The 27800-nt window shown below is 39.0% G+C and overlaps 1 protein-coding gene, 1 long non-coding RNA gene and 1 pseudogene across 4 annotated transcripts in view; 1 reads left to right on the forward strand and 2 right to left on the reverse strand.

The window, feature by feature from the left end:
* CARMIL1 (capping protein regulator and myosin 1 linker 1) overlaps positions 1–27800 on the forward strand; it is a 319600-nt gene that overhangs the window by 241203 nt on the left and 50597 nt on the right. For all 3 annotated transcript variants that reach the window (XM_024751952.1, XM_024751953.1, XM_024751954.1), the window contains exons 25-29: positions 2798–2926; positions 3814–3945; positions 14737–14912; positions 16963–17050; positions 20873–21022. In XM_024751952.1, coding sequence (XP_024607720.1) covers positions 2798–2926; positions 3814–3945; positions 14737–14912; positions 16963–17050; positions 20873–21022 — 675 coding nt within the window. The remainder of the gene's footprint in view (positions 1–2797; positions 2927–3813; positions 3946–14736; positions 14913–16962; positions 17051–20872; positions 21023–27800) is intronic.
* Positions 587–1139, reverse strand: LOC112404110 (60S ribosomal protein L17 pseudogene; annotated as a pseudogene).
* LOC112404131 (uncharacterized) lies at positions 23058–27727 on the reverse strand. Its single transcript, XR_003004051.1, has 3 exons — positions 27619–27727; positions 24277–24503; positions 23058–23399 (listed from the first exon to the last, which is right to left on the reverse strand). It is a non-coding gene; the product is annotated as an uncharacterized LOC112404131 (long non-coding RNA).

Raw genomic sequence — 27800 nt, forward strand, 5'->3', positions numbered from 1 at the left:
GATGTGATTTTAAAAGTTCTACTTAAAGACCATTTTGCTGAGTTCATTTAGACCCTCTCTCCTTGGTGTATGCTTAATGGCACACGCTTCAAGGGTCTCTGGCCTCTCAGGATTATTAAAGATGATCAGTTTTATGGTACCACATCCACATGCCTCTCAAATTAGTCTTTTGTGGCCTCAGATGTATATCAGTTCCTTTCTGAGTATGGGGTTCATTTTGTTTCTTGAAATTAGGTATTCATTCTTGGTGAGATATGAATTATTGATGACCATTTTTGTTTCAGAAAGCACAGATCAATACAATAGTTGGAAGAGCTGGAATTTATGTCAATTAAGATTAAAAAAAACATAGTTCTCTTCAGGACTCTGTGTAAATGCAGAAAATTAAGATGTGATCCCTGCCTACAAGCTTAGATTTTGGTTAGGGAGATGATTATTATATGAGAAGCATTATTCATGTAACTTCTTTTTCCTACGAGAGTTGCACGTAGCTCGCTTATGTAGCCTCAGTACATTTTACAGTCATAGGAGCTGTTCATTTTTTTTTTTTTTTACTTTTATTTGCATTTATTTTTTGTGTCATTTATTAGTAGGCCATAAGTTTTTGTTTCTTCAGTTTCTTCTGGGATATCTTTTTCATCTGTGCAACCTCCTCTTCTGGTTTAGGAACAATCTGTTCTTTTTCAGTGAAGATCATCTCAGTGTGGCAGAGAGAGCTCACGTGTGGGTTGATCTGACCATGAGCTCTGTGAGTCCTGCACCCCATCCTGGGGGCTTTGTTCACCTGGATGTGCTCAATGACCAGAGAATTTACATCTAAGCCCTTAAGTTCAGCATTACTCTCTGCATTTTTGAGCATGTGCAGTAAAAATTCAGCACTCTTTTTTGGGCCACCAACCCTGCGTCCAGCCCCATTGTTTGGCCTGGCCACACCTACCAGCTCCACCACTGTAAGGGCGGAATGGCACACATTGCTTCTTTAAAGTGACATCCTTCAGATACTTGGTGGCTTTTCGGATATGTGTACCCTTAATGGCCTGGGCAGTTTCACAAGTGTTCTTAAAGTGAACGTGAAGATTTGAACCTCTCGACTTGCATGATTTTGTGGGGTTTTCTGGGTCAGGTGAATAACGAACCATTTTTAGAGGTCATACATCAACATTAGCATTACTGACCCTTTGTCAAGAGACTAAGTGCTTTGAGTGATGTTATTTTACTGGGTTGTCTTCATCATACACTAGAAAAGAAGATGGAGTAGACGTTACGAACCTGATTTTTTAAAAGAGAAAGGCAGGAGAACTGGTGATGCTGCAGCAGGTAGACGCGGGCTCTATAATCAGACCTTCAGTTTGCTGAGCAGTGTAGTAAAGTTTCTATTATGGTGGAATTTATGGGGGAAGGAGGGCTCATTTTGGCTTCCTATAGCTGTTATACCAAATAATTCAAACTAAATAGAGAAGTGTGAATTTAAATAAAAGAGGTTGTTGCTGGATCGTCACCTCTGCTGAATGAATTATCAGGAAGGACACGACTTGATATGTAGGGTCTCTGGGGAATAAATAGTTTTTTTTTAAAGAATAGACAACCTGCAGCTCAGATCAACACATATATATGGAATCTAAAAAAGAAAAAAAAAATGGTACTGATGAACCTAGTGGCAGGGCAGGAATAAAGATGTAGACATGGAGAGTAGACTTGAACACCTGAGGTGGAGGGGTGGGAAGCTGGGATGAAGTGAGAGAGTAGCATTGACATATATACACTACCAAGTGTAAAATGGATGGCTAGTGGGAAGCAGCCGCACAGCACAGGGAGATTAGCCTTGCGATGACCTAGAGGGGTGGGATAGGGAGGGTGGGAGGGAGGCTCAAGAGGGAGGGGATATGGGGATATGTGTGTGCGTGTGGCTGATTCGCTTTGTTGTACAACAGAAACTAACACAGTATTGTGAAGCAATTATACTCCAATAAAGATCTATTAAAAAAATATTGGAGAAACTTTTAAAACCACCCTGTAGTTGTCTTTTTGTTCAGATAGCTTTGTTCACGTTTCTCTTTATACATACAAATAGAATAGAGCATAATCTTACCCTTCTGTACTAGTTTTTGTCCACAGTAGTGATCTGCCAGTACCCTGTGGGTTTTATGTTTAAATCCATGAAACATCTGAACGTGATTCAGATGTAATTAACATGGGAGGAGGACCTTAATAGAATAGAAACTAGATGTTATTAACTTTATTATTGCCTATGTTAATATAATAAAACCTCAGCTTATGCTTGTTTTGGTAGAAAATTACCTGATATAATTGAACTAATTAAAAAATATTAATTTCCAGGGATGTTCTGATTTCCATAATATTGAGACCAACTGGCTGTGGGCATCATTTTGTCATCAGCTGCCTCAGAGTTGTACATCTCCTTTTTCTGTTTCCTCAGTACCCAGCACTATGTCTGACACATAGAGGGTACTCAATAAAAATTAATGAAGGAGAGTTGCTATCAAGCAAAATGTCACTGAGTAGCTATGAGATTCTGAATCATCAAGAAATATTCACTTTTGTTCTACATGCTGCATTTCCTAAGGCAGGAGAGGGGACCAAAACCCCTTACATGTTTGTTTGGAATTAACGTTGCTAAAGGTTTCTTATAGAAATAGATAAATTAATAATTGGCTATAAGCTGTCTTCTTGAAGATTCCAGTTAGGAGAAGTATTCATCCTCATTCAGTGTTTCCTTTTGTCGGAACATTGGCTGTGCTGACTTGGGTGCTTGCTCTCCTTGTTATGTGTGGAGCAGATGATTGACAGAATATGTGTGAAAGTACAGGATCATCTCAACTCTTTACGAAACTGTGGGGGAGATGCTGTCCAGGAGGATCTAAAATCAGCAGAAAGGCTCATGCGTGATGCGAAGAACTCTAAAACGGTGAGTTTCACTTCCAGCTACGAGTCCTGTGGAATAAAAAGACTTTAAACTTCTTAAACTAGTTTTAGAAACTAGTTCTAACTAAATTTACTTTTCTACCCGATTTCAAGGTTACTAACAAGTGGCAAGGTGAACTGAGTTAGTCTTTGCCTCCTTTCTGTACCCGTGCTAATTACCAATAATCAAAATACAGTTGTCCCTCAGAATCTGCGAGGGGATTGGTTCCAGGACCCCCTGCAGATACCAAACTCTGTGGATGCTCAAATCCCTTATATAGAAAATGGTGTAGCACAGGTGGGCCTCCTTATCCGCGGGTTCTGCAGCCTCGGATACAGCCAGCCGGCTGTATAGAATTAAAAGCAGAGGGTCAGTGTGATTTACAAAGGGTATAATCAGGTTCTAGGTAACTGGGAGGTAGTTGTAGTTTCAATGAGTAGCAACTCATTGCACGTGATTCTACTGCCAAACTGATAGCACGAAATTCTCCTCTGTCACCTCTGAAAGGAAGCTTCTCTCAACTTAGACTGTGGTCCCCAAAGTGTGATTTCATAGAGAAAGGACTAACTGGGAGTCAGAAAACCTGGGATCTGGTCCAGGCTCTGCTATTAGAATCACACAGTCATTAAATTTTATAAGTAGGAGGAACCTCGTGGATTAGTCAAATACTCTCACCCCCAAGATGAAGACATTAAGGCACAAACAGGTAAGGTACTGTTCTTCCGGGTTTAAAGCTGGACCTCAGTTTTTTAATTGGTATAAAGGGCCTTTCATCAAGACGATCTTTGTTTATCTCTAGTATTTCTCAACCCTGTTTTATGAACTCTGCAGTGACTTTGGTGCTTATTTAAATATTTATTATGGAGAGGTTACTTTTATTTTTTTTACAGTTGTTACCAAATTTATACCACGTTGGTGGTGCATCTTGGGCGGGAGCCAGTGGCTTGTTATCCAGTCCAATTCAGGAGACCCTGGAATCAATGGCCGGAGAAGTTACGAGAGTTGTAGATGAACAACTCAAGGTTTGTGGTTTCTGTTATTTTGGAAAATGGAATCGTTATGACTTAACTATGTATGATAGCATTTCATACCATGCTATCCTATATCTTACAGGCGCGTGTGTGCGCCCACGTGTGCACATGTAGTACAAATTGAATACCGTGCCTCTCCCAGCTTCATCTGTAGTTTTTGGAATAACTTTTTGCATAATAAGGTCGAGTAAAACCTATCAAATTTAATTTTGTTTTTGATGGTAAATCTCTAACCGTATTTAACGTATGACAGGTTGCCACTGATAAGGGAAAGATTGATTTTTGCTTAGAAAGAGAAGTCTGCTTCATGAAAAAATATCTCCTGTTACTACATTCGATTTAGAGAATGGGAGAGATGACGGAGCTCTGTGCTCACACAAGCTGCTGCGTATATGGAGAGTTTGCCACTAGGTAAAGAGCTGGTTGAAAGATTAAAGAGGGATTTAGAATGAAGTTACAAGGCACCCAAAGTAGCAGAGACTTGTCTATAGGCTCATAGGTTGAAAAAAAAAAAAAAAAAGTCTTTGAAATTTAAGTGACGAGAGTAACCTAAGACCAGCTTTTTCCTAAGGTAACTTCAAAAAACAGCTACAGCAGAAGACATTTCACTTTCTGAAAGTTTTCATCATTTTCAATCTGTTCAAGGATGCCTTAAAAAGACCTTGTCTAAATTTCTGTGTTTATTTGGTTCATTTTCTTCTGAGAACACAATTGCTGTAGCTCAGAGGGATTTGATGAGCAGCTCAGTCATAACTTTGCAACATGCTAATTATTCTGTTTGTAAATTTAATTAACGTGGGAGAGAACATTGTGGATTATTTAGGCGTTTAAGCCCTTTCTTCCTGTAGTACAATACAGAGAGACTCTTGTGTATCATTTTTATTTTACTTAACCGTGGTTATTTTGAATACATTCTGAGCAAAGACAAAGGGGTAGGAAAAGGACTGGTTGGTTGATAGAGAGTTCTGCTAGATCAGTTGTTACCTAACAGCACTTGTTTTATCCTCCATGAAGGATCAAATATGTAAAAAGGATACTTTCTTACACATTTAAAATAAAGTCATCTTTGTTGCTGATTTACTTCTGACTGTAAAAAAATGAAACTACTCTTTGTGAAACATTTGAACAGTAAAAATCACTTGAAATCCCAGAGACAGCATCATTTTTAATATTTTAGTGAATTTCCAAACATTCTCTGTCTACACACACAATTTTACGTATGTGATCATACTACATGTACTTTTTGTATATTTGGTACAAGATCGTGAATACAATTCTAGATCAGTGAGTACTCATCAATCATCCTTTTAGTGGCTACATGGTATTTCATTGTATAGATGTCCCAGTGTACTGGAGAAGCTCAGCCCTCCTCTGTGTCTCTCCTTTACTTTCACACAGAACTCCTCACTTTTGACACTTCTGGTCACCAGATGTGAGGGGCTCCGCCCCCCGCCGCCCCGAGCTGGGTGTCCTACTATTTAACTCAATTCAGACACTATCTACCTGGAGATAGCATTAGATCCCACAGTTTAAGGTCTCAGTCCCACAACGACTGCCCCCGCCCCACTTTAGATACCAACTGGAAGTCCAGTTTGTACCTGAGCTCCCGACCAATTGGCAGTAAACCGGAGGTTCTTATAACCCCTCCTCCAATTCAATTAACTTGCCAGAGTGGCTCCCAGAACTCGGGGAAACACTTATGTTTACCAGTTTATTAAAGGATATGATAAAAGATATAGATGAGCAGCCAGATGGAAGAAATATACAGGTCAAGGTATGTGGGAAACGTTTCAGGGCTTCCATGCTCTCTTGGAGCACACCACTCTCCCGCACCTCCACGTGTTCACCAACCCTCTGAACCCATACTTTTGGGGTTTTGATGGAGGCTTCGTCATGTAGGCATGGCCAGTCATTAACTCCATTTTTAGCCCTCCTTAGGAGGGGGGTGTGGAGCTGAAAATTCCAAGCTTCTAATCATGGCTTGGTCTTTCCAGTGACCAGCCCTCATCCAGGAGCCATCCAAGAGCCCACCCAATAAAGCAAAAGACACCCCCACCACCCAGGAAATTACAAGGGTTTCAGGAGCCCTGTGTCAGGAACCAGGATCAAGGACCAAATATTAGAACAAAAGATGCTCCTAGTGTTCTTATCACTTAGGAAATTACAAGGGTTTCGGGAGCTCTATGCCAGGAACTGGGGGCAGAGACCAATATATATTTTCTATTATCTCACAGCCAGCATAATTTATTTTCTAATTTCTGATTAATCCTATTAGAGTCAATGCCTGTAGTTGATCCATTCTGAGGTCAAATGGTACACACATTTTATATGTTCGTATGTATTCACAAACTGTTTTCCAGTAGTGTACCCAGTTGCTTGTTTTGTCACACCCTCACCAATACTAAGCATTTTAATGTTTTAATATTTTTATATTTTAATATTTGTCAGTGTAACAGGTTAAAAAAATCTCATTTTGTCTTTTGGATTTCTTTAATAGCCAGTGATGCATCAAGTAATTTTATTATCCATTTGTATTTCTTCTTTTGTAAATTACATATTTGTATCTATTGCCTTTTTCCTTTAAAGTTTTTGTAAGAATTCCTTATATACTAAGAATGGACTGTCATTTAAATCAGCACGAAACGTTGCAATTGGAACTTTCCTGTCAGCTTCCTATGGGCACTTGTTTCAACTGGTCTAAACCACAAGTTATCCCTTGAAATTTTGGTCCATTTCCTCCCCAGCACACCAGATGGTTGGAATTGACTCTTGCCAGTCATTCTTGGAAGGGAGTAGAAGGCAGAGGTCTAAAGTAAAAGGCATTTGAGTTTTTAAAAGCCTGAAATAATAACAATATATTTAGGACCAAAAATATTTTTCTGTAAATAGACATTCCCCAGATTTTTTGAGGCTGACCTTTCTGGCCCCTTGTCAGTGTCACCAGTGTTCTCTGTTCATTATAGCTTCCTTATTTGCCAGTGTCATCACCTGCTTTTCTCATTCTATCTCTGAGGTCCCAGGCTCCCAAATGCCCTGATTTTTTCTCTTCCCCACTCCCTTGTTTTCTTTACTCTCAATCCTTTTGAGTTGCAAGTTCTCTTCCCTTCAGGGACTTCTGGCATGAATCAAAGCAAATCCTCAACCACAACTTCTTAATTAAATGGTACTTATTAATTTCCCTTTCACTGAGTTCACAGTTTTTGATACTTTCAACAGACTATAGACAGTTACTTCCTTTCTTTTTCCTTCCAGTTGACCTGACAAGTGGACATCATTTTATGATTAAAAAAAAAAAATTCCCATTTATCTATTTATATAGCTTTCCAGCACCTTGATTTTCTTAAAATTATGTAGGAAAAGAATGTATTTTTACTACAATCAATATTCAGTTTCTTAAATTAAACAACTGTGTCCTTATTTATTTCACTAGTAGTAGTATATTTTGTTTGGTTAAAAAAGAGTCCTTTCTCTATTTCTGAAATTCTCTAAGATTAACATGTTACGCTAGCAAAAGCTAAAGTGAATGTACTTTTTTGTAAAAAATATGTTTTTATTGTAGTGAATTAAAAATAAGGGGACTAGCAAGCCTGGATTTGTGACCTGGGTTTGCTACTAGCTGTTTGCTCCAGGCCAGACACCTAATTTGTTGGGACTCAGCCTCCTTGTGCAGGATTGTCTTGGTCTCGAGATAATTAGGGAGATTTTATCCTGAATATTTACTCATCCTGTATCATGGCCAGCAGTACACATTTTGAATTCTGGATAAGAATAAGTTCAAATAGCTCTTTGAGTCATCTTTCAAAAAAATACTAGTTCAGAAAAGCCAAAGAAATGGCCGGAAGAGCCAGCCTTCTTAGCAAACTTCCTGGAGGAGAAGAAAGCAGTAAGTGTGGAGAAAGTCCTTCTTTGAAACGAAGTGATATTTTCTCTGAACTGGCCTGTTTTAGGTGTTTTTAAACGACAACTCACCTCCTGTTTTCCTTGTTTTTCATCCTAACATTTATTCCTGGGGTAATCATAGATGAATAAGTGGGATTTGAATGTTTTAACATAAGGGAACTTTCATTTTCCCCTTCTGGACTTAAATTTTAGAATGCTTGTTTTGGCCTTGAAAATGCTTCATTTCCCTCAGGGCTTCAACTGTGAAATACCAGGGCTTCACTGGTAAATATCAGGTTTACCAAGGAAATGAGGCCTGAGGGGTGTAGGTGGCATTTTGGCAAGTACTAACTCAGTTTGCTGGGAGAGTTCTCTTATTTTCCTACATTTTATATAATATTTTCCAAAGCAAAAGAAAGAGAAATTTCAGAGCACTTCAGTGTGGAAGTTGTATTTACTTGTAATGAATTACAGCTAGTCATTTGTTCACTGCAAGAATATGTGAGCATAGCTGCCATGTTAAGGATATTAACTCGATTTATTTTACAAATATTGTACAAGGTTTAAGTACCATTAGTTCTTTTTACAGTTAAGAAATATAGATTCTCCTAACTATCATTTGGAAGATACATGCAAAATGAAATCTGATTATCACATTTCAAATACAGGGCCTGCTCATTCAAGTTGTCTCAAGGTAGTGCACATAGACTCACAAAATGGAGAATATGTAAGAAAAGTTAAGAAACATGGATAGAGTGAGAAAATTTAACGTAAGCCAAATTAGATTTCCGGAAGGAAAGAGAAGATAAATAGGAGAAGGTAACAATTGAGGGGATGGTGGCTGAGAATTTCAGGGATTGATGAAAGGCTAGAATCTTCAGATTCAGGAAGTCCAGCGAAACCCAGACAGGAAAGATAGAAGCAAATCCATGTCTCGAATCATCGTAATGAAAAGTGGAAAACACTGAAGACAAAGAGAAGATCTTAAAAGGAGCCAGAAGGAAGGAAAAGCCATATTACTTTAAAAAGATCAAAATTAAGACAGACAGAACAGCTCATTTCTTGACAGAAAGCTAAAAAGACAATGAAATAATATCTTCATGCTTCTGAGAGAACAAATCAAGAATTATATACTCAATAAACCTACTACTAAGAATGAGGATGAAATGAAAACATTTCATCCAAACAAAATCCAAGATAGTTTACTGCCAGTAGACCACACTAAATAAACATCTAAAGGATATGCTTTAGGACAAAGGAAACATTATCAAAGAAAGAGGGTCTGAGCTGCAGGAAAGAATAGTGAGCAGGGAAAATGCCAAATGTGAAACATCATATGAGACAACAACAGGGATGTCTAATTTTTGCTGTCAAGTTAAGAATAAATGCAAGTAAAATACTAGAAGTGAGCATCTAAGTCAGTTAGGAGTGAGTAAAAGAAGTCTAACATCCTAGTTTTATTCTGGAAAAAACTTAAGGGATCAACATTAGATCTGGGTTGTCCATCGTCTTGTCCATTAGCCACATCTGGTCATTTAAATGCAAATTAATTAAACTTCAATGAAATTTAAAATTCAGTTTCTCAGTTGCACTAGCCACATTTAAAGGGCTCAGTAGCCACCTGTGGCTAGTGGCTCCCATATTGCACAGCACAGGTATTCCCATCATCTCAAAGTTCTGTTGGACAGTGCTGCTTTAGACATGAAGTAAAGTATGCAGGTTAAAGTTTCTAGTGTAACCACCAAAACAGAGGCGGTGCACCAGGGGTCATACTGCATACCAAGAAGAGCATTAGGAAATGCTTGGGATTATTTTGGGTTGGCATGGGCAGGTGATAATGATCCTAAACATCCTGTAATACAAGGTTCAGTTCCACACCAGAAGGAATGCTCTCACTCAAAATCTAGTGATGCAGTAGAAAAGGAATCACTAGGACTTCCCTGACGGTCCAGTGGTTAAGGCTCCGCGCTTCCACTGCAGGGGGCATGGGTTCGATCCCTGGTCAGGGAACTAAGATCCCGCATGCTGCACAGCGTGGCCAAAAAAAAAAAGGCATTACTGGAGATAAAATAGATCAGTGAATAATGACAAATGATCCAATTTGCCAGAGATAATTTCAACCGTGTGTGTATTTAATTATATGGCTTTATATATATGAGTAAGTGGACAAAATTACAAAGAAAAATTGATAACATTTACTTTTATGGTAGAGATCTTTTAAAATGACTGCCAGTAACTAATAGATCAATAAAGTAATGATAAAGAATATTTGAAAAAATTCTTTATAATGATAAAGAACATTTGAACAACAGAATTCTCAGTTGTGACCTAGTGGACCTATGTGATCAGTGCGCCAATAATAGGAGACTATCAGTTCTTTGCAAGGATACGTGAAATATTCGACATGAGGTCTATAAGAACATCTCAACAATTTTCAAAGGTGGTATTCTCTGGTTTCATTTAAAATAAATTAGAAATTAATAACAAAATTTTAAAAGGAAAAACCCCACATGTTTATAAGTTTAAAAATTACTTGTAACCCAAGGGTCAAAGGGGAGGGCAAAATTTGAATTAGAGGATATTTATAATTAAGCAATAAAGTAGATAGTAATCAGAACCTGTGAGATGCCGCTAAACCAGTACTTAGAGTGAAATATATGGCTTCTTCATAAGCCCAGACACTTATGAGGAGGAGCAAGAAGGTTGGTAGTCTTGCCCTACCACATATTAGGACTTATCATAATTAGGACAGTATGCAGAGGTAGACAGACCAATGCTACAGAGAGATCCCAGAAATGGACCCATACATCTATGCAAATTTTCATAATGCTACCTTCAGTGAGTTATCATTGATCAATAGAAAAATGATGGACTATTCAGAACGCACATTCAGTAAGTTCCTGAGCTTATAATACTTTTTATATGTTTCTTAGAGATTGTTCCAAGAAGTGTGCTAGGCCCCGGGGAGAGAGGGTAGGGCTTCACAGTTGCTATCAGTTACAAGTTGTGTATCTGGAGTCTGGTGCCTCTGGCTCTCCATGAACTTCCAAAGTTATATGTAAAATCTCACACCAATTTTTCTGGATGAGTGTGCATCGATTCTCAAAGGCGTTCTTTGATCCCCAGGTTACTGCCTTCTTGACCGTTTTATAACACACTTGATTACTGAGGTCCCCACTGGATGCTATGAGATCATCAAATGCAGTTTGGAGTGTGAAGGGCGTGGAAGGAACAAGCAGGAACATCTCCAGGAGGTGATGCTTGAGCTGAGCTGAGTAGGGAGGCATACAGGTGATTTCTTCTGGCTGCAGAGGGGAACAGGATTCTAGGCTAAGAGAACAGTTGTAGAAAGCATGGAGACAGAGCCTGGATCGTGTGGGGAACTGCCCTATAACTGGATAGGAATAGTTATAAGGGGAATATAGAGATATGACAAAAAATGAGGCTAGAAAATTGAGCATTTACCAGATATTTCAGGAATTTCTATTCTGTGCTAATGAGTAATATTTTTGGCATATTTCCACTTTTGAGAAAATGTCTAGGAGTAAATTTAACATGTTTCAGAGATAGTTGTGGTGGAAGGAGTTGAGGTAGGTGGAGTGGAAGGAGAGTTGCAAATTTCTGCCCTAGTTTGGTACCATACCTCACAATAAAAACTTGGCAAGAATGGTTGATTTTGCTGTTGCAGTTACTGTTTACGTGGGGTTAATGGGAAGCCAAGCGTGTTGTAGTTGACCTTGCCATGGTAGAATATCCAGGTGGAAATTCCTAATAGGCTGTATTATATATGCATTGGATGTTTTGGGTAGGTGGCTATAGGTAAACATTTAGTCGAGAACCATTGGAATGTAGGTAGTAATTTTAAGCCATGGGAAGGGTGGATGTTGGAGAATATGGTTTGGTGTGTAGAGGGCCATGGGACTTGGAAGGAGATGCTGTTTAAGGACCTGAGCTGGGGGCTAGACACAAAGAAGTGGTCGGGGGCTGCATTACAAATTTATCCTGTGATCCTTTCTCCCCTTTTTACCAACCCTGTCTCCAGAACATCCACCATGGTGGCATTAGGTACCAGCATTAGGGGATGAAAATTGTAGGTAATGAAGAGAGCCGAAAGGGACACACCTTTGGGCAATGGGCAGAGCATTGGAAAAGGGTGGCTGGAGTAGGAAACAAGAGTAGAAGACGAAACACCTGAGTCCCCTTCTCACTTATTCCAGTAACCAGCTGCGTGACCTTGAGGAAGTCACTTATCTCCTCCGAGTCTCCGTTTTCTCATCTATAAAATGGGTTTGCTAAAATCTACCTCTCCTCACAGGGTTATTATGTGGATAAAAGGAAATCATGGATGAAATCACTTTGTAGAGTATAAATTGTCGGGCTAGAGATGGTGGTAGGGAATTAACTGCAAAATATCTGTCGAATTGGATGCCCAGGGCAGGATGAAATTCCTTTTTCTAGGGTCAAAAATCATGCAGTAGTCAATTTGTAGAGCAGAAAGAGACCTTAGAAATAATTTTATAGGTCAGAAAGCAGAGATCTGCAAAGGTTCTTCACTTAACGCTGCGCACTTAACATTCCACAGAAATTTCACGTCGCGATCTACATCGGAAGCCAGGCTTCCCTCCTTAGGTCTGGAGTTCATTCCAACTGAATTAACACTGTCATGCAGGGGACCTTTCAGAAAGTCACGCTATATTGATGAACATGACAGAATTCAAACAGCGTATTGATACCTGAGGTCGTTCTTATCGGGAGTGCTGGACTCTGCTACTCCATCTGGAACAGAATGTGTTTATTTTAATGCCAAAGAGGAAAATGATTTGTCTTAAACTGACTCATTTGGCATTGCTTGTAGCTCTCTTGGAATAATGTACTAAATGAGTGATTATTCAGAGTTCTCACGGGGACAGAGCACTGTCAGAATACGCGTGGCTTTCGGAAACTTCTCAAGTGGCTGCCTCCCGCACTCCTCTCCTGCTTTTCACAGGATCTTTATAAACATCCTGCTGCTCTGCTGCTCATCCTACAGTGTGACGAGAGGCTGTACTGTTGGCATCGGCATCGTGCTTTGCATGTGAATATATGAGCGAGAGACTAGTCTTCACGTAATAATGCTTCGCTAGTCCCCTTCATACTGGAATAGTAATGGTATCAAGCTTGGCCTTCTTTTCTTTTTTTAACATCTTTATTGGAGTATAATTGCTTTACAATGGTGTGTTTCTGCTTTATAACAAAGTGAATCAGTTATACGTATGTTCCCATATCTCTTCCCTCTTGCGTCTCCCTCCCTCCCACCCTCCCTGTCCCACCCCTCTAGGTGGTCACAAAGCACCGAGCTGATCTCCCTGTGCTATGCGGCTGCTTCCCACTAGCTTTCTATTTTACGTTTGGTAGTGTATATATGTCCATGCCACTCTCTCACTTTGTCCCAGCTTACCCTTCCCCCTCCCCATATCCTCAAGTCCATTCTCTAGTAGGTCTGTGTCTTTATTCCCGTCTTGCCCCTAGGTTCTTCATGACTTTTGGGTTTTTTTCTTAGATTCCATATATATGTGTTAGCATATGGTATTTGTTTTTCTCTTTTGGACTTACTTCACTCTCTATGACAGACTCTAGCTCCATCCACCTCACTACAAATAACTCAGTTTCATTTCTTTTTATGGCTGAGTAATATTCCATTGTATATATGTGCCACATCTTCTTTATCCATTCATCTGTCGATGGACACTTAGGTTGCTTCCATGTCCTGGCTATTGTAAATAGAGCTGCAATGAACATTGTGGTACATGACTCTTTTTGAATTACGGTTTTCTCAGGGTATATGCTGGGATCTTATCATGAGGATTAGCATCTTTGAAAACAAATTAATAACATTATCTGTGATATACTGAACTTTTATTGTATGCTAGACACGATACTGACACTTTACACATGTAATACCATTTAATCTTCAGTAATCCTATTAGGCAAGAACTTTTTTATTTGCCATTTTATAGATGAGGAAAGTAAAATCAAGAGATCAGTAATTTAGCCCAGTGTCACTCATCTGGGATTCAAATTTAGGTCTGATGCTAACTTGGGTGCCCTTTCCACACTTACCAGCCGTGCCACCCATCTCAGGCAAATCGTTTAACTTCCCTTAGCTCACATTCTTCAACTATAAGATGGCGATCCCACGAATAGCTTCTGTACCCATCTTCACAGATCTTGGAAGGATAAAATGAATGGAGACATTTTTAAAATTCTGAAGTGCTATATAAGTAGGTTTTGACTGTTATTATTAATGTTGTTTATAAAGTGCTCTGTTAATATTTTTGTCTGTTATTCATGCTTTTTATTGTTCCGATAACAATTATAATTTTACTGAACACTAAAGCTTTTCTTTTAAAAGGGGAAAGCTAGCAGTTGTTGCGTAGTGGTTTGCTATGACTGCTCTTCTGATGGAGCTGTTGAATGCTTCACCCTGATTTGAGGTTTCTGTGATTCGTGTGATTTGTCAAATTGCACAAGAGTTCTAACTTGATGTATGTTCTAGGGACATGTGTAGATTTATTTGCTGATACCCAGGAGGACAGTCTGGTGTGGTAAATTGGTGTATTTGTGTCTTTGTAAATCTTATCACGAATGCTTCTGTGTTAAGTACAGCTAGCCCACCGTCATGCTTCAGACGCCAGGGTGAAGCCTGCGTGGATCTGCCAGGTGTCTGGTTTAAAGTGATCACCTGCGATCAGTGATCACCCAGCAGCCATCCCAGGGCAGCTCCGAATCCTTAGTCGCACCTGGGACTCTGCTGTGTCCCTGTTCTCCGAGAGCTCGGCGTCATAAATAACCACCTTTCAGTTTTATGGGGGGCGCCTCCGGGGCTGTGTCATCATCTCTCTGTCTCCACTTGTTGCGTTGCAGGCGTTGCTTGAGTCCATGGTTGATGCTGCCGAGAATCTTTGTCCCAATGTGATGAAAAAAGCCCACATTCGGCAAGACCTGATTCATGCCAGCACTGAAAAGATTTCCATCCCACGTACCTTTGTTAAAAATGTCCTGTTGGAGCAGTCTGGAATTGATATCCTTAACAAAATTAGGTAGGTTTATAATGTTAATAAACCGAGGAGCTGCAGTGTCTGTGAATGCAGTTGAGGCAGCTGTGAAGAGCGTTATCATTGGCTTTATTCGTACAGAATGTGTTTAGACATGTCTGTGAGGCAGCGACTATATACAGGTATAGCTGTGCATAAATGCGTAGGTTTAATACATTTCCAAAATCAGATGACCACAGATATGCCTGCATTACTGAGGAACAGTTACCTCTCTTTTTAAGAGTTTTATTTTTTTTAAGAGGGGGGTACATGTTTGCAATTCCCTCTTTTGTTCTGCTTCTGAAGCTTATCTTTCACCTTTATAAATCACTAACTTTTGAAGACTGAGGTCAGTTTGCTTTCTACCACCAGAATATTCCAAGCCAATGCACAGCCTATAAATAGGCAAAGAGGCCCACTAGGACTTCACCATGTTTCCCTTTGGGTTCATTTTTTTTTTTTTTTTTGCGGTACGCAGGCCTCTCACTGCTGTGGCCTCTCCCGTTGCGGAGCACAGGCTCTGGACACGCAGGCTCAGCAGCCATGGCTCACGGGCCCAGCCGCTCCGCGGCATGTGGGATCTTCCCGGACCGGGGCACGAACCCGCGTCTCCTGCATCGGCAGGTGGACTCTCAACCACTGCGCCACCAGGGAAGCCCAAGAACCTTTTTTTGATGTTATAACTTGCAATAAACTTTCCCTCCCGACCTCAGAGAGGTGGGGCGGGGGGAAGAGAAACAAACTACTGACTCTGTAGCCTTAGAAGGAAGCAGAATTCCCAAACATGTCTAAAAGCATCAGAGGAAGTACTTGTTAACATTAGATTCCCAGGCCTCTCTGGATGTTTGGGGTGGGACCTAGTTATCTGTATTTTTCATAAGCAACCCGGGTGAATCTTATCAGTGGACACCTCTGGGGAATAATATAGTATTAGATAAACCAAATAGCTGGTGAGACCTTGTTTCAGAGACAGGAATTAAAGAAACATTCCTCTATATGTAGCCCAGGAAAATTTTTACTGTAGTCATCAAAGAGTTGGTGCTTCCCCTCTGCCCTGCCATCAGAAATCTTCTGAGCAGAAGCATTGCAATGCAAATTTCAGTTAGAAAGATTTTCCCCTATTACACAAATATACTTTCAACTTTAGCTTTAGGAGTAAATAATCTTATTTTGATAACTTCTTTCCCTGCTCGAAAATATTTAAAATTATTGACTTCAGAAGTAGGCTGAAATTATGTGACGATGTTGGAACGTGGGTATGTATCTCTCCAGCACATTTACCTTTCAGTGTATTGTGCATTTATGCACATTTGCGCATGTGTGCGTTTAGGTAGGGTCATTTAGACTGAAGACACACATGGAAGTTGAATTCTTGGGAATGCCAAGTAGCTAAAATGCTAACCAAAATACCAGCCCTCTGATGGAAACCTTAGTGGCTGAGTCATTTATTAGTAAAAACTACTAGCGTCTGGGCATCTTTATAAGGTTAGGTAAGAGGCACTAAAACTAAACATTTTAATAACTTCTGTTCATAAAAGGCAAGAGAACAGTGAATTTGACCTGATGGCAAGTCAAAGCAGAAGCAGTTCAATATGGTACCGTTTGACTGGTAAAAAGTTTTTTGAAAGGCGGTGGACATGCATATGAAAGAAGTAACCAAGACGTCACAACCAGACTAGATTTTCTTAATTTACTCCAGCCCAAGTTTGTTTTCATTTATGTCAGTGGATGAATTGTTCCTCCCACGTGGTACATATGGTTCCCATTAAGTTTGTCTTTATCCAGATGTTTTTCATTTCTACCACTAAACGTTGAGTTTTGAAATTGTAGAGGCAGGTTGGAATTGGTGAAGAAAGTCTATTACCTGTGTGTTTATGGCAGTGTTTAACGCTTATTTTTGGAAATCCTTAGCCCCGTTTGCACATTCTTGTATGCCATTTTCAAAGACAGAAACAAAATCACAGTTGACCTTATCAACATAGTATCAAGGGTGGGTGATTTTTTTTCCCTCTTGCACAAATTAAAATGCCACTCTGTGCTTTTGGTTTTCACACAGTGAAGTGAAGTTGACAGTGGCCTCCTTCCTATCTGACCGAATCGTGGATGAAATTCTGGATGCACTTTCACACTGCCATCACAAACTGGTAAGTGCTGTGGACGTCTTGAACCCTTATCCTAACCCTGGTTTGGTCTGCGGTAACGCAGGGCAGTCTCCAGCGTGGGGTTGTGGTTGCTTTTATACATTTTATTCCTTTGCAGCTTTATGGGTTGAAATCCTAGTCTTCCTCCTTCTTCATTGCTTCCAGCTGTTCTAGAGCATGTTAGAATTTCTCCAGAGAGAATTGCAGGGCAAAGCAGAAGTGATGGTATTCAGAATTGTTGTTGTTCATTTAAAATGCGTACAGGTCAAAAATTTTGATAGGAGATGATGTTGGGACTGAGGTCTAAAATTGAGAATTTTATTTTAGATTATAGTGGACCCTTGAATAACACCGGGGGCTTGGGGCAGTACCCTCCCTGCAGTTGAAAATCCACGTATAACTTATAGTTGGCTTTCCACATCTGAGGATTCAACCAACGCGGATCGTATAGTACTGTAGTACTTACTACTAAAAAAAATTCTCGTGTAAGTGGGCCTGCACAGCTCAAACCCACGTAGTCCAAGGCTCACCTGTATTTAATTTATCTGTGCTCCTTTTGTTGTTCTCTGATATGATTATCTGATAACAGAGTATTCTTAAAAACATGACGGAAATGAAATGTTTGGAGTCCAAAGAGAGTGCAAGAGTAAAATGGACATATTCCAGCGATTGATAGCTGCCGAGTGTCCAGCCAGGCCTTTTGGATATCACCAAGGTGAAAAACTAAAATTTTCTTCATCTAGAGACTGGTTCTACATCAAGGTAGAAACTAGGTAGAAATATTTCCAATATCAGTGCATATGAAAAATAAATCAGAAACTTCACGAAGTCCTCTGAGGTGCAGACGAAGGTTTTATAAGTGGCTATATCTTGTGTCTCGAAAATATTTGTGATATGATGCAGTAGAAGTCTCCCAAACAAGTTATGACAGTGTTTTTTCTCCAGAGAAGAATTGCAGGTTAACTGTGTAGGCTGTAGATACCCTACAGTTTTATGGCATTGAATTGTTGAGTGATGGTAGAGAACACCAAAGTCACAGGGACAGCAACAGCTTCTTCTGAGGAGGCAGACAAAATGAGTATTTTGAAAAATTCATTTGAGAAAAATGTATGACTCTTCTCTAAAATCTAAAAGATAAGCTGGACATCTCTAGCTACTCAAAGTATTGCCTGTGGACTGGAGCTGGCCCACTAATGAATGGTTACTAGTCCGTGACAAGGCAAGTTCAGAAACTAAGAGGAAGCGTGGAGAGACTTCTAGAGCAATTTGACATGGCAATAATATGCAAACACATGTTATTTAAATTTTTTAAAATTTGTATTGTATTTTATCAGTATACTGGTTTGTGGCAAATTGGAAATACAAAAAACTGGTTCATCACCACAGAGATTTTAAGAAGCACTGGTTTGCAGTTCGTTGCACAATAAAGAGCTACAACCTTGTCAAGAGATCAAAATTCAAACTTTTTTTAATAAGCAGGAACAAAATCAATAAGGCATCCTTTATAGAAATAGTTTATCAGTAACCTACAGCTCCAGGGACTGTCTCAAGGCGCCTACTTGATGACACAAATACTAGATGTTGTATCACTGGCTGCATGTGAGAACTACACTGACACTCTGAATGTTTTCACTTTTTTTGCATTTGTCCTTCTTTGAAGAATATGGTAACTCTAAGTACTGACATTTTCTTTTTACAATCGAAAAAGAATTGTGTGAATGTGCTTTCGTTTTGAATTTCTTACTGCTGATTTGGATTGTAAGTTGAGAGCTTAACTGCTGTGTGAGAGAAATTGTACCTCCAAAATGAAATACTGCTTTCAAAGACGTTCCAGTAGCATTCATATTTTCTCCGACTTAAGTTTAGAAATATTCCCGAAGGTTCCATAGAATTGTCAACTGGTTCTCAACGTTTCAAAGTTCCTGGTGATGAATCAGCTCAGCACTGGAGCTTATTAATTTCAGCCCAGTTTATTTCATCTCTTACCATTTACTTTTTAGGTTTATCTAAAGTACAACACTGGTAATTAATAAGTCATGTAAAATATAATTATTACATGAAAACAATGAAAGCTAGCAATAATTAAAATTTTATTAGCAGTTTCTTTCCTTTCAGTCCTTTAAAAATAGTGAAGGTTGGAATCATTTTATTTCCCCTCATTAGATACTTTTGAGCCCTAGATATAGAAAGAAATTCTTTCAGAGGAAATACGAAATAAAATTAACAAAAAAGAATGCTTCTTATTTTCTTTTGTACTAAGTGGTCTCCTCATTTACCCTGTGTCAGTTATTTTTCTGGTTTAAATTTCCCTTATATATTTCCACCAGTAATGTTGGTAGCAATGACATCATGCTTCACTTACTTTTTTTTTCCCCAAGGGGGAGAAAACATTTTTATTATGGAAAATTTCAAACACAGACAAGAACAGAGAAAGTATGACAATGAGCCCTCCTTTGCCCACTATTCAGTTTTAACAGTTATCCCAATATTTTGCTGATCTGTCTTTGCTTTTTCTACCTACCTCTCTCTTCTCCCCGCCCACCCCCCCACTTTTTTCTGGCCTATTTTAAAGCATCTCTCGTATACCATGCCATTTTGCTGTAAATACTTCAGAAGGTGTCTCTAACTGGCACCATGATATTTACATGATTGCCGAAACAGTCACACCTAACAAAATCAAAGATTCCTTATTACCAGTTAGAATCCATTTTATATTCAGATTTCCCCAGTTGACTCAGAGATGTCTTCTTCCAGTTAAGATGTTGGAATCAGCGTCCAGACCAGCCCCGAGTTGCTATGGTTGTGGGTCTAATCCAGCGACTTCAATCTTTCCTTCCCCTTTGACTTCTTTCCTTTCTAGTGTTTTTTTTTTTTAATAAATCTTTATTGGAGTATAATTGCTTCACAGTATTGTGTTAGTTTCTGTTCTATACCAAAGTGAATCAGCCACATGCTTACATACGTCCCCATATCTCCTCCCTCTTGAGCCTCCCTCCCTCCCTCCCTATCCCACCCCTCTAGGTGGTCACAAAGCACTGAGCTGACCTCCCTGTGCTATGTAGCTGCTTCCCACTAGCTATCTGTTTTACACTCGGTAGTGTATATATGTCCATGCCACTCTCTCACTTCATCCCAGCTTCCCCTTCCCCGCCGTGTCCTCAGATCTATTCCCTACGTCTACATCTTTATTCCTGCCCTGCAACTAGGTTCATCAGTACCATTTTTTTCTTTAGATTCCATATATATGTGTTAGCATGTGGTATGTGTTTTTCTCTTTCTGACTTATTTCACTCTGTATGACAGAGTCTAGGTCCATCCACCTCACTACAAATAACTCAGTTTCGTTTCTTTTTATGGCTGAGTAATATTCCATTGTATATATGTGCCACATCTTCTTTATGCGTTCATCTGTCGACGGACATTTAGGTGATTGTATTGAAGACTGAAAGCTGAAAAAAATCCCATCAGCTTCCTGAAAACGTTCATTACGCATCTTTTGGAAAACGAAAATACATGCCCACTTCGTGCATATTTACACGAACATGGCAAAGATATGTGAATTACCTACTTTTCAACTAATGTCTCAAAAGATGTTTAAAAGGAGATTTTGTAATTTCTTGTTTAAAATACTCTACCTTCCAAAGAAAGATGATAAAAGAGGTTAACTTACTCCAGTGTGAATGTATTAAGAGCCGCCATTAACCAAGTGCAGACAGTATCCTTCACTGTGCCACCTTGTGGAAGGTATCTTCTGGAATTCAGCTGACCTGCTGTTCCTGTGCCTCTGGGCTTTCATTTCTCCTTGGGTGTGTCTTGACTCTGTAGGCCGACCATTTCAGCAGACGTGGCAAGGCCCTTCCTCAGCAAGATTCCTTGGAGATCGAGCTGCCTGAGGAGAAGCCCGTTAAACGCTCCATCATCATGGTGGAGGAGCTCACAGAGATAGAACGTTTGGAAGATCTGGATACTTGTATGGTAAGGCACATCTTTTGGTGACAGCATTATCCCATTCACTGGATTTGCTATTGTTTTTTTTTTTTAAATCTCACCTTTACAAACCAGACCAAATAAAACTTCCCTGCAGAGACAGTTCTTTCAAAAACTTGTTGCTGTATATAGTCTGTTAATGACACCGATGAAGCTTAACCTTCTGGTTCCCACGAAGGCCCTATAGCTCACTTTTTATCTGTAATTTTGTAAAACTTTTCTTAACGAGTACCTCCACCCACCCCACTCACCTCCCCCAAAAAATGAAAAATTGTGAAGATTGCAGTGAACATAAAACTTGGATCTGTCCCTAAAGCTATAGTGGGGGGTGGGAATTCCTAAATTAATTAGGAGAAATTATTTATTTACCTTTTAAAGGTCATTTGTGATGGGAAATACGTTTAAATAAGCCTTCAGAAAAACGTGGGGAAGGACTTTTTCCCCAAAAAAATACATAGGATGATTATCTCTTTGTTGGCCCTATAGGTTTTTTTTAAAAATCTCTTGCTTCTTCCTGTTTTTTCTTTACATAATTTTGGGGTACACTCTAAGATTTGCATTTACTGTTTAGTTCATATTCTCTTTCATTGACTTGACTTGATCTGCTTTAGAAGATGGAATATGGTGCATCCACGTGGTGCATCCATCTGACCATAAAACTAGAGTATTCAGGTTGTTGATACTTCATTTTTCTGGGGACAATTTGATGTCAGTTTTTATTATTCTAAAATTTGTGGTATTAGTATAGTTATTTCTCATTTTACCATTAATATAGTTGTATATACCTCTGTATTAAATATGTTTTCATCCTTTGTATTTAGTATTTTTATGTTTTACTAAAACATTCATTTTTAGTAATTTCTTATAATCTGAGAGGGTGCTGGTGAGACTAGGTTTGGTCTACTTATGTGCCCAAACATTTCTATATCAGCTTCTGATTTTAGTAATTTTTCAATGCAGCCATTGTAAAGAAATGGTACTTGTTTTTAACTTTCAAAACCAAAGATCTGATGAGACTTGATACTACTTTTCTAGCCCAGAAGAGAATATGCTTTAAGTAGTTCCTTATTTATAAACCATTACTATCATCTTTAAAATCTGTGAATAAAATAGTTAAATGCCCTCCAGATAAAACCTTATCATATACAAGGAGACTAGCAAAGAAAGACTAAAATGTATCTTAGATTTCAACATTAGTATGTTAGTATATACTTCAACTAGTAACATTCTAGTATAACTAAAGATAAATAATTTCCTGTTAATATATAACTATAAATCTATAAATATATTTGGTCTATATAGAGGGAATATCAAGTTTTTTAAAACTTGCTTATCCAGTATGTTATAAAATGTATGTTTAATAAATATTTAAAATTTTGTTTACACTTTGAGGCAATAGACACTAAGTTATCATAGGGTAATTATTCTAGGAACCTCTTAGGCTAACCCTAAAAAAAAAGGAGTAATAGGAAATAGATTTGAATTAAAAATTTAAAATTAACTCTACATATGATGTTTTCTGCCAGAATTATCTGGTTGTGTGTGAGTTGGAAGGGGGTATAGGAAACATGAGTTTCTGAGTTTATAAGTCATGCGGTTTTGGGTGATGGAGTGTTGGTTAAAAAAGATTGGCTTAGCTCATGTAAGGGTGGTTTTAAATTGTATAAGCTTGGTTTGTTTTTGTTTGATTGACTAATTTTCTTTTGTTATGTGAAAGAAATAAAAGTTGTTCTCCTTAAAGTCGGTGGGGTGAGGATAGAGGAAAAGAACCCTTTTTTAAAATTTAGTTTTTATTAAGATACAATTGACATAACATTGTATTAGTTTTAGGTATACAACGTAATGATTCAATGTATGTATATATTGCAGAGTGATTGCAACAAGTTTAATATCATCACCACACATAGTTACGATTTTTTTCCTTGTGATGAGAACTTTTATGCTGTACTCTCTTAGCAACTTCAAATACGTAGTACAGTATTGTTAACTACAGTCACCATGCTGTACTTTACATGGCCAGGACTTACTATAACTGGAAGTTTGTACTTTAAAAAAAAAAAATGCAGATACAGAACCGCTGTGAGGACCAAAGGGCAAACCATGCTGCAGGCACATCCAGCACCGTGTGGCTTCCGTTTTGTAAAAACTGTCTTGTTGCCATGATGCAGAAAGAGGCAGAACTAGATGGAGAGCTCTCTGAACTTCACTCAAAGGATGACCCAGGTTAGAAGGGTGGTTTTTTTCTGGTTCAGACGGCTGGGAGGCAAGCAGTTAGGGCCATTCCTGATGTGAGCACCTACTGAATCCTAGGACCAGAAGCAGGGCCTCTGGTGTCGAGTGTCTTGTTGAGACAAGACAGAGCTCTCTATAAAGAAAACAAATATTTGGGCAGAATTTTTAAGCCATTAAAAATAGCATTATTTTCAGTTCTAAAAATTTTGTCTTTGATCATTGTTTAACAGGCTAATGAATTGTTAAGTAGCAGAAAACCAGAGCCAAGTTTGATGTTAGTTTAATGAAAAAGAACATTTTTGTGTAGAAAGTGCAAGTCAGTGGATTTTGTGCTGTAATAATTTCCTCTATACTCTCAGCCTAACTATTGATTCTAAGCCACCCAAAGATAGCCCCACTTACATGGTGGCAGTTACCCCAGGTGCAAAGGTCCCACTCTGAAAGAAAATCAACTTTCTAAGCTCTGGACTTCTTACCCTAAGCCAGTGGTACAAACTCACATCTAATTGGAAAGAGCATTAGATTTGGCTTTTTAAGTTACTTGCACTGCCACCTTTCATAATCAAAGTAGCAAATCATTTTTGTTTCTCATTGACATCTTACCACATATTTCAAGTTGTTATCCTTATGTGGTGTGATTTAAAAAATTTTTTGAAGTACATATTTCAAAGGGAGAGACATTTAATTGGTGATGATTTTCTAAATGAGCCTATATGTATTCTTTGGCAGCATTTAGATCTTAAGTGATCCAGGAAGTAAGGACCCAGGATAAACTGTTGCATAGAAAATTCTAGAAGCATTTAAGTACATGCATACAACCTTTCCCACATGGAATTATACATCCCTGGCAGGTAGAAATTGTGCCACATGGAGCCAGAGCACTCTTGAATGTGACTGCTCTGGGAGATGCTATAACTTTATTCCCTAAAATGTTTGTAGTCCAAAACCCTGAAATAGTTTCCCTAGGACATTCCAAAGTAACTCTGACTCATCACCAACCTTCTACTTACAGATTCAAGATTGTTAACAGATCCTGGCATTTTCTGTTTGTGATGTTCATGGTATCTACTAAATCCATTGTTGAACATTTCTTTAACAGACTTAGTGGAGATTCTGGGCATCTCTTCGTTCCCCTGTTCCTGGATATCTTTATGTTTTCCTCCATTTCTCTGTGGTCCAAAAGTCAATTCCATTTCAGTGCTTAAATCTCTTTAAAGAACCAGTAGCTGTGATAGCACTAGGGAAGGTTCAGAGCCGTAGATTAGTTGTTGAAATACATATTAGTTTGAACTTAAGGATTGCCTTCGTGGAGATGGAAACAGTGATTGATTTCTTAGAAGGGAATTCTTCACTTAATCAACACCTATTAAACTTGTACTTTGAGGGCTGAAATAGGGGTGATTGAATGATTTGATGGGGCCTGATAACCTGCAGGGCTTTTCAACCTGTATCCACTGTCGTAGCGCCAGAGATTCTGATAACCCTTTAACTCCAGGGGTGGGAATCAGATGGCTTGTAAAGTCTTCTTATTCATTTATTTAACACTTACATAGCACCTATGACATGCTAGGCACTAGTCTAAGCTTTTTATTAAATTGCAACCAATTTAATTCTCACGACAACCTATGAAGAATAGGTGTTGTTAATACCTTCTATTTAACAGATGAGGAAACTGAGGCATGGAAATATTAAGTAACTTGGCCGAGGTGATCTAAGGTCACCGAAAGGCAGGCGCCCAATGGTCTGTAGACCATTGCATGTTTAACCAGTCTGCTATAATCTGTATACTGATTTCATATCTGGTACGTTTCTTGCAATCAGAATTAAATTCCAAGTTAGATGTAAACAGACTGCATTGTTTTATGCAAAATATCTGCTTACTATTTCCATACTAAATTAATATGTGAACAGGAACACAGATGAAAAATGTGTGCCATTTAACCATAATGTAAACCCATAGTTTTTAAACATTATTGGAAACAACTGCATCAAGGATCTGATCCACTTAATTGTTATCCAGTTGTTAGAAATGAATCTGTCTACTTTTGGCTTCCCTGGGACATTCTGTGCCTCTCCATGTGTTATTTTGTTGCTGACAGTGACTAATGAGCTTTCCAATATGCTTCTTGTCATTTCAAAATACATGCCTTGTATGTCGAGCTGAAACAGGTATTCACTTAGAGTCTTTATTGTCCGGAGACAATCTGTTCTTTTCCTGCAATCAGGTGCTCTTAGGAAATCAGTATTTCCCACCATATCTTTCAGCTTTGGTTTGTCATTGGCCCTTGGGGTATTAAAGGATACAGTTCTCCTTCTACTGACTGGTAATGTCTACATATTCAATTTGTCACTATGTATAGTCTACTACCTTTAAAAAATTGCATACGTTTGAGGTTTCGAATAATGTGCCAAGTGGTGAAGAGTCAGTATCTTCTCCTTAGGCAAAACTAGCTCACTAATTGTGTGTAATTCTTGCAGTTATTTTAATGAGTGTCATACCAGTTTTAAATCAAAATATATTTATGCAGGGGAACAGGTCGTATGCTTACTGCTCTTTCCTAGGAAAACAATTTTAAAAGGCTTGAATTGTTACAGAATATATCTTGTGAATCCTTGCTCCAATGACCAAATAGCAATTATTTTCCCTTAACAAATTCAACCTCAAATTTACATATATAATTTTTAAGCTTTTTAATATAGATTAAAATTCAGTGAAGATCCATTTGTCTTGGTCAAAATGATATTTTATTTTTAAACAAATCACCTCATTTTCACGTACCAACAGTTATTAATTGAACTAATCTATTAACAGTGTTGCCAAGCACAGACTATTAAGTCGATATCTCATTTAAAATTAGTCACACTGATATTAACTGTACACAGAAGGTGATTCAAGTCCTAACTGTTTGTTTCCTCTTACAGTTTTATTTATTCTGTACTGTCATTTTCATATTGATATCACTCTGGAAAAATGGAGGCTTAACTTATTAACCACTAGAAAGCAACATATGAAAACCTCTTAATTTCCAAATTCTAAATTTCAGAACTATGATACCATCTGTATAATTCAGCTAAAATGTATGTTCCTTAAAATTTCTAGTAATTTTCTTGACAGCCCTTTGTGGAAGTGCCAGAAGCACATTCCAGATCTCATTCCTTCAAGACCAAGGTCCAGAAGGGCCTTGAACAGAGATTCGGGGGTAGCAGAGGGTATGGTGCCCTGGAGAGTCAATGCTAAATAGACTCGACCCCTTTTTTTCCTATTGTTTTGGGCCTCACAGCATTACTCTTACTGTGTTGTGCTTTTGCATCATGTCATTGACTTTCATTAAGGGCCGCTTTAATATCCCTATAAAAATTGTTACCATATGTGCTCTTTCTACTGTCTGTACCACTGTTGTGGGCACTGTTCAGTTTCATCCCAAGATGCCTTTGTTGCAAATCTATGCAGAAGAAATTGCAGTTCTTTGTCAAGAGGAGTGGAAACCTGGAGCCATTAGTTTGCTCTGTCTCAGACACAGTGAATTGTGCTATGACTTATGCCTGCCTTTTGTACTGTAAAGTTGAGAGGCTCAGAGCTGTATGTGCACTTGACATATTAAAAGGGTTCTGGGCCTGGGACTTGCTTGGCGGTCCAGTGGTTAGGACTTTGCCTTCCAATGCAGGGGGTGTGGGTTTGATCCCTGGTTGGGGAGCTAAGATCCCATATGCCTCGTGGCCAAAAAACCAAAAACATAAAACAGAAGCAATACTGTAACAAATTCAATAGAGACTTTAAAAATGGTCCACATCAAAAAACTAGGGGTGTGGGTGCAGTTCCAGGCCTAAAGAAGTATAGTTTGTTGTATTCAGTCTTAGTTCTGGCTTCACTTATTTCCCATTTTTATCCTAATTTACTCATTAAAAACAAAACAAGGAACACTGGAATCACAACTAACTGCTGAACAGTCATCGACAGGAAGACACTGGAACTCACCAAAAAAGATACCCCACATCCAAAGACAAAGGAGAAGCCACAATGAGATGATAGGAGGGGCGCAATCACAGCAAAATCAAATCCCATAACCACTGGGTGGGTGACTCACAGACTGGAGAATACTTATACCACAGCAGTCCACCCACTGGAGTGAAGGTTCTGAACCCCACGTCAGGCTTCCCAACCTGGGGTTCTGGCAACGGGAGGAGGAATTCCTAGAGAATCAGACTTTGAAGGCTAGTGGGATTTGATTGCAGGACTTTGCCAGGATTGGGGGAAACAGAGACTCCACTCTTGGAGGGCACACACAAAGTAGTGTGTGCATCAGGACCTAGGGGAAGGAGCAGTGACCCAGAGGAGACTGAACCAGACCTACCTGCTAGTGTTGGAGGGTCTCCTGTAGAGGCGGGAGGTGGCTCTGTCTCATCGTGAGGACAAGGACACTGGCAGCAGAAGTTCTGGGAAGTACTCCTTGGCGTGGGCCCTCCCAGAGTCTGCCATTAGCCCCACCAAAGAGTCCGGGTAGGCTCCAGTGTTGGGTCGCCTCAGGCCAAACAA

Source organism: Neophocaena asiaeorientalis, unplaced genomic scaffold (genome assembly GCF_003031525.2).
Source record: "Neophocaena asiaeorientalis asiaeorientalis breed wild unplaced genomic scaffold, Neophocaena_asiaeorientalis_V1.1 scaffold165, whole genome shotgun sequence".
NCBI classification, from domain to species: Eukaryota; Metazoa; Chordata; class Mammalia; order Artiodactyla; family Phocoenidae; genus Neophocaena; species Neophocaena asiaeorientalis.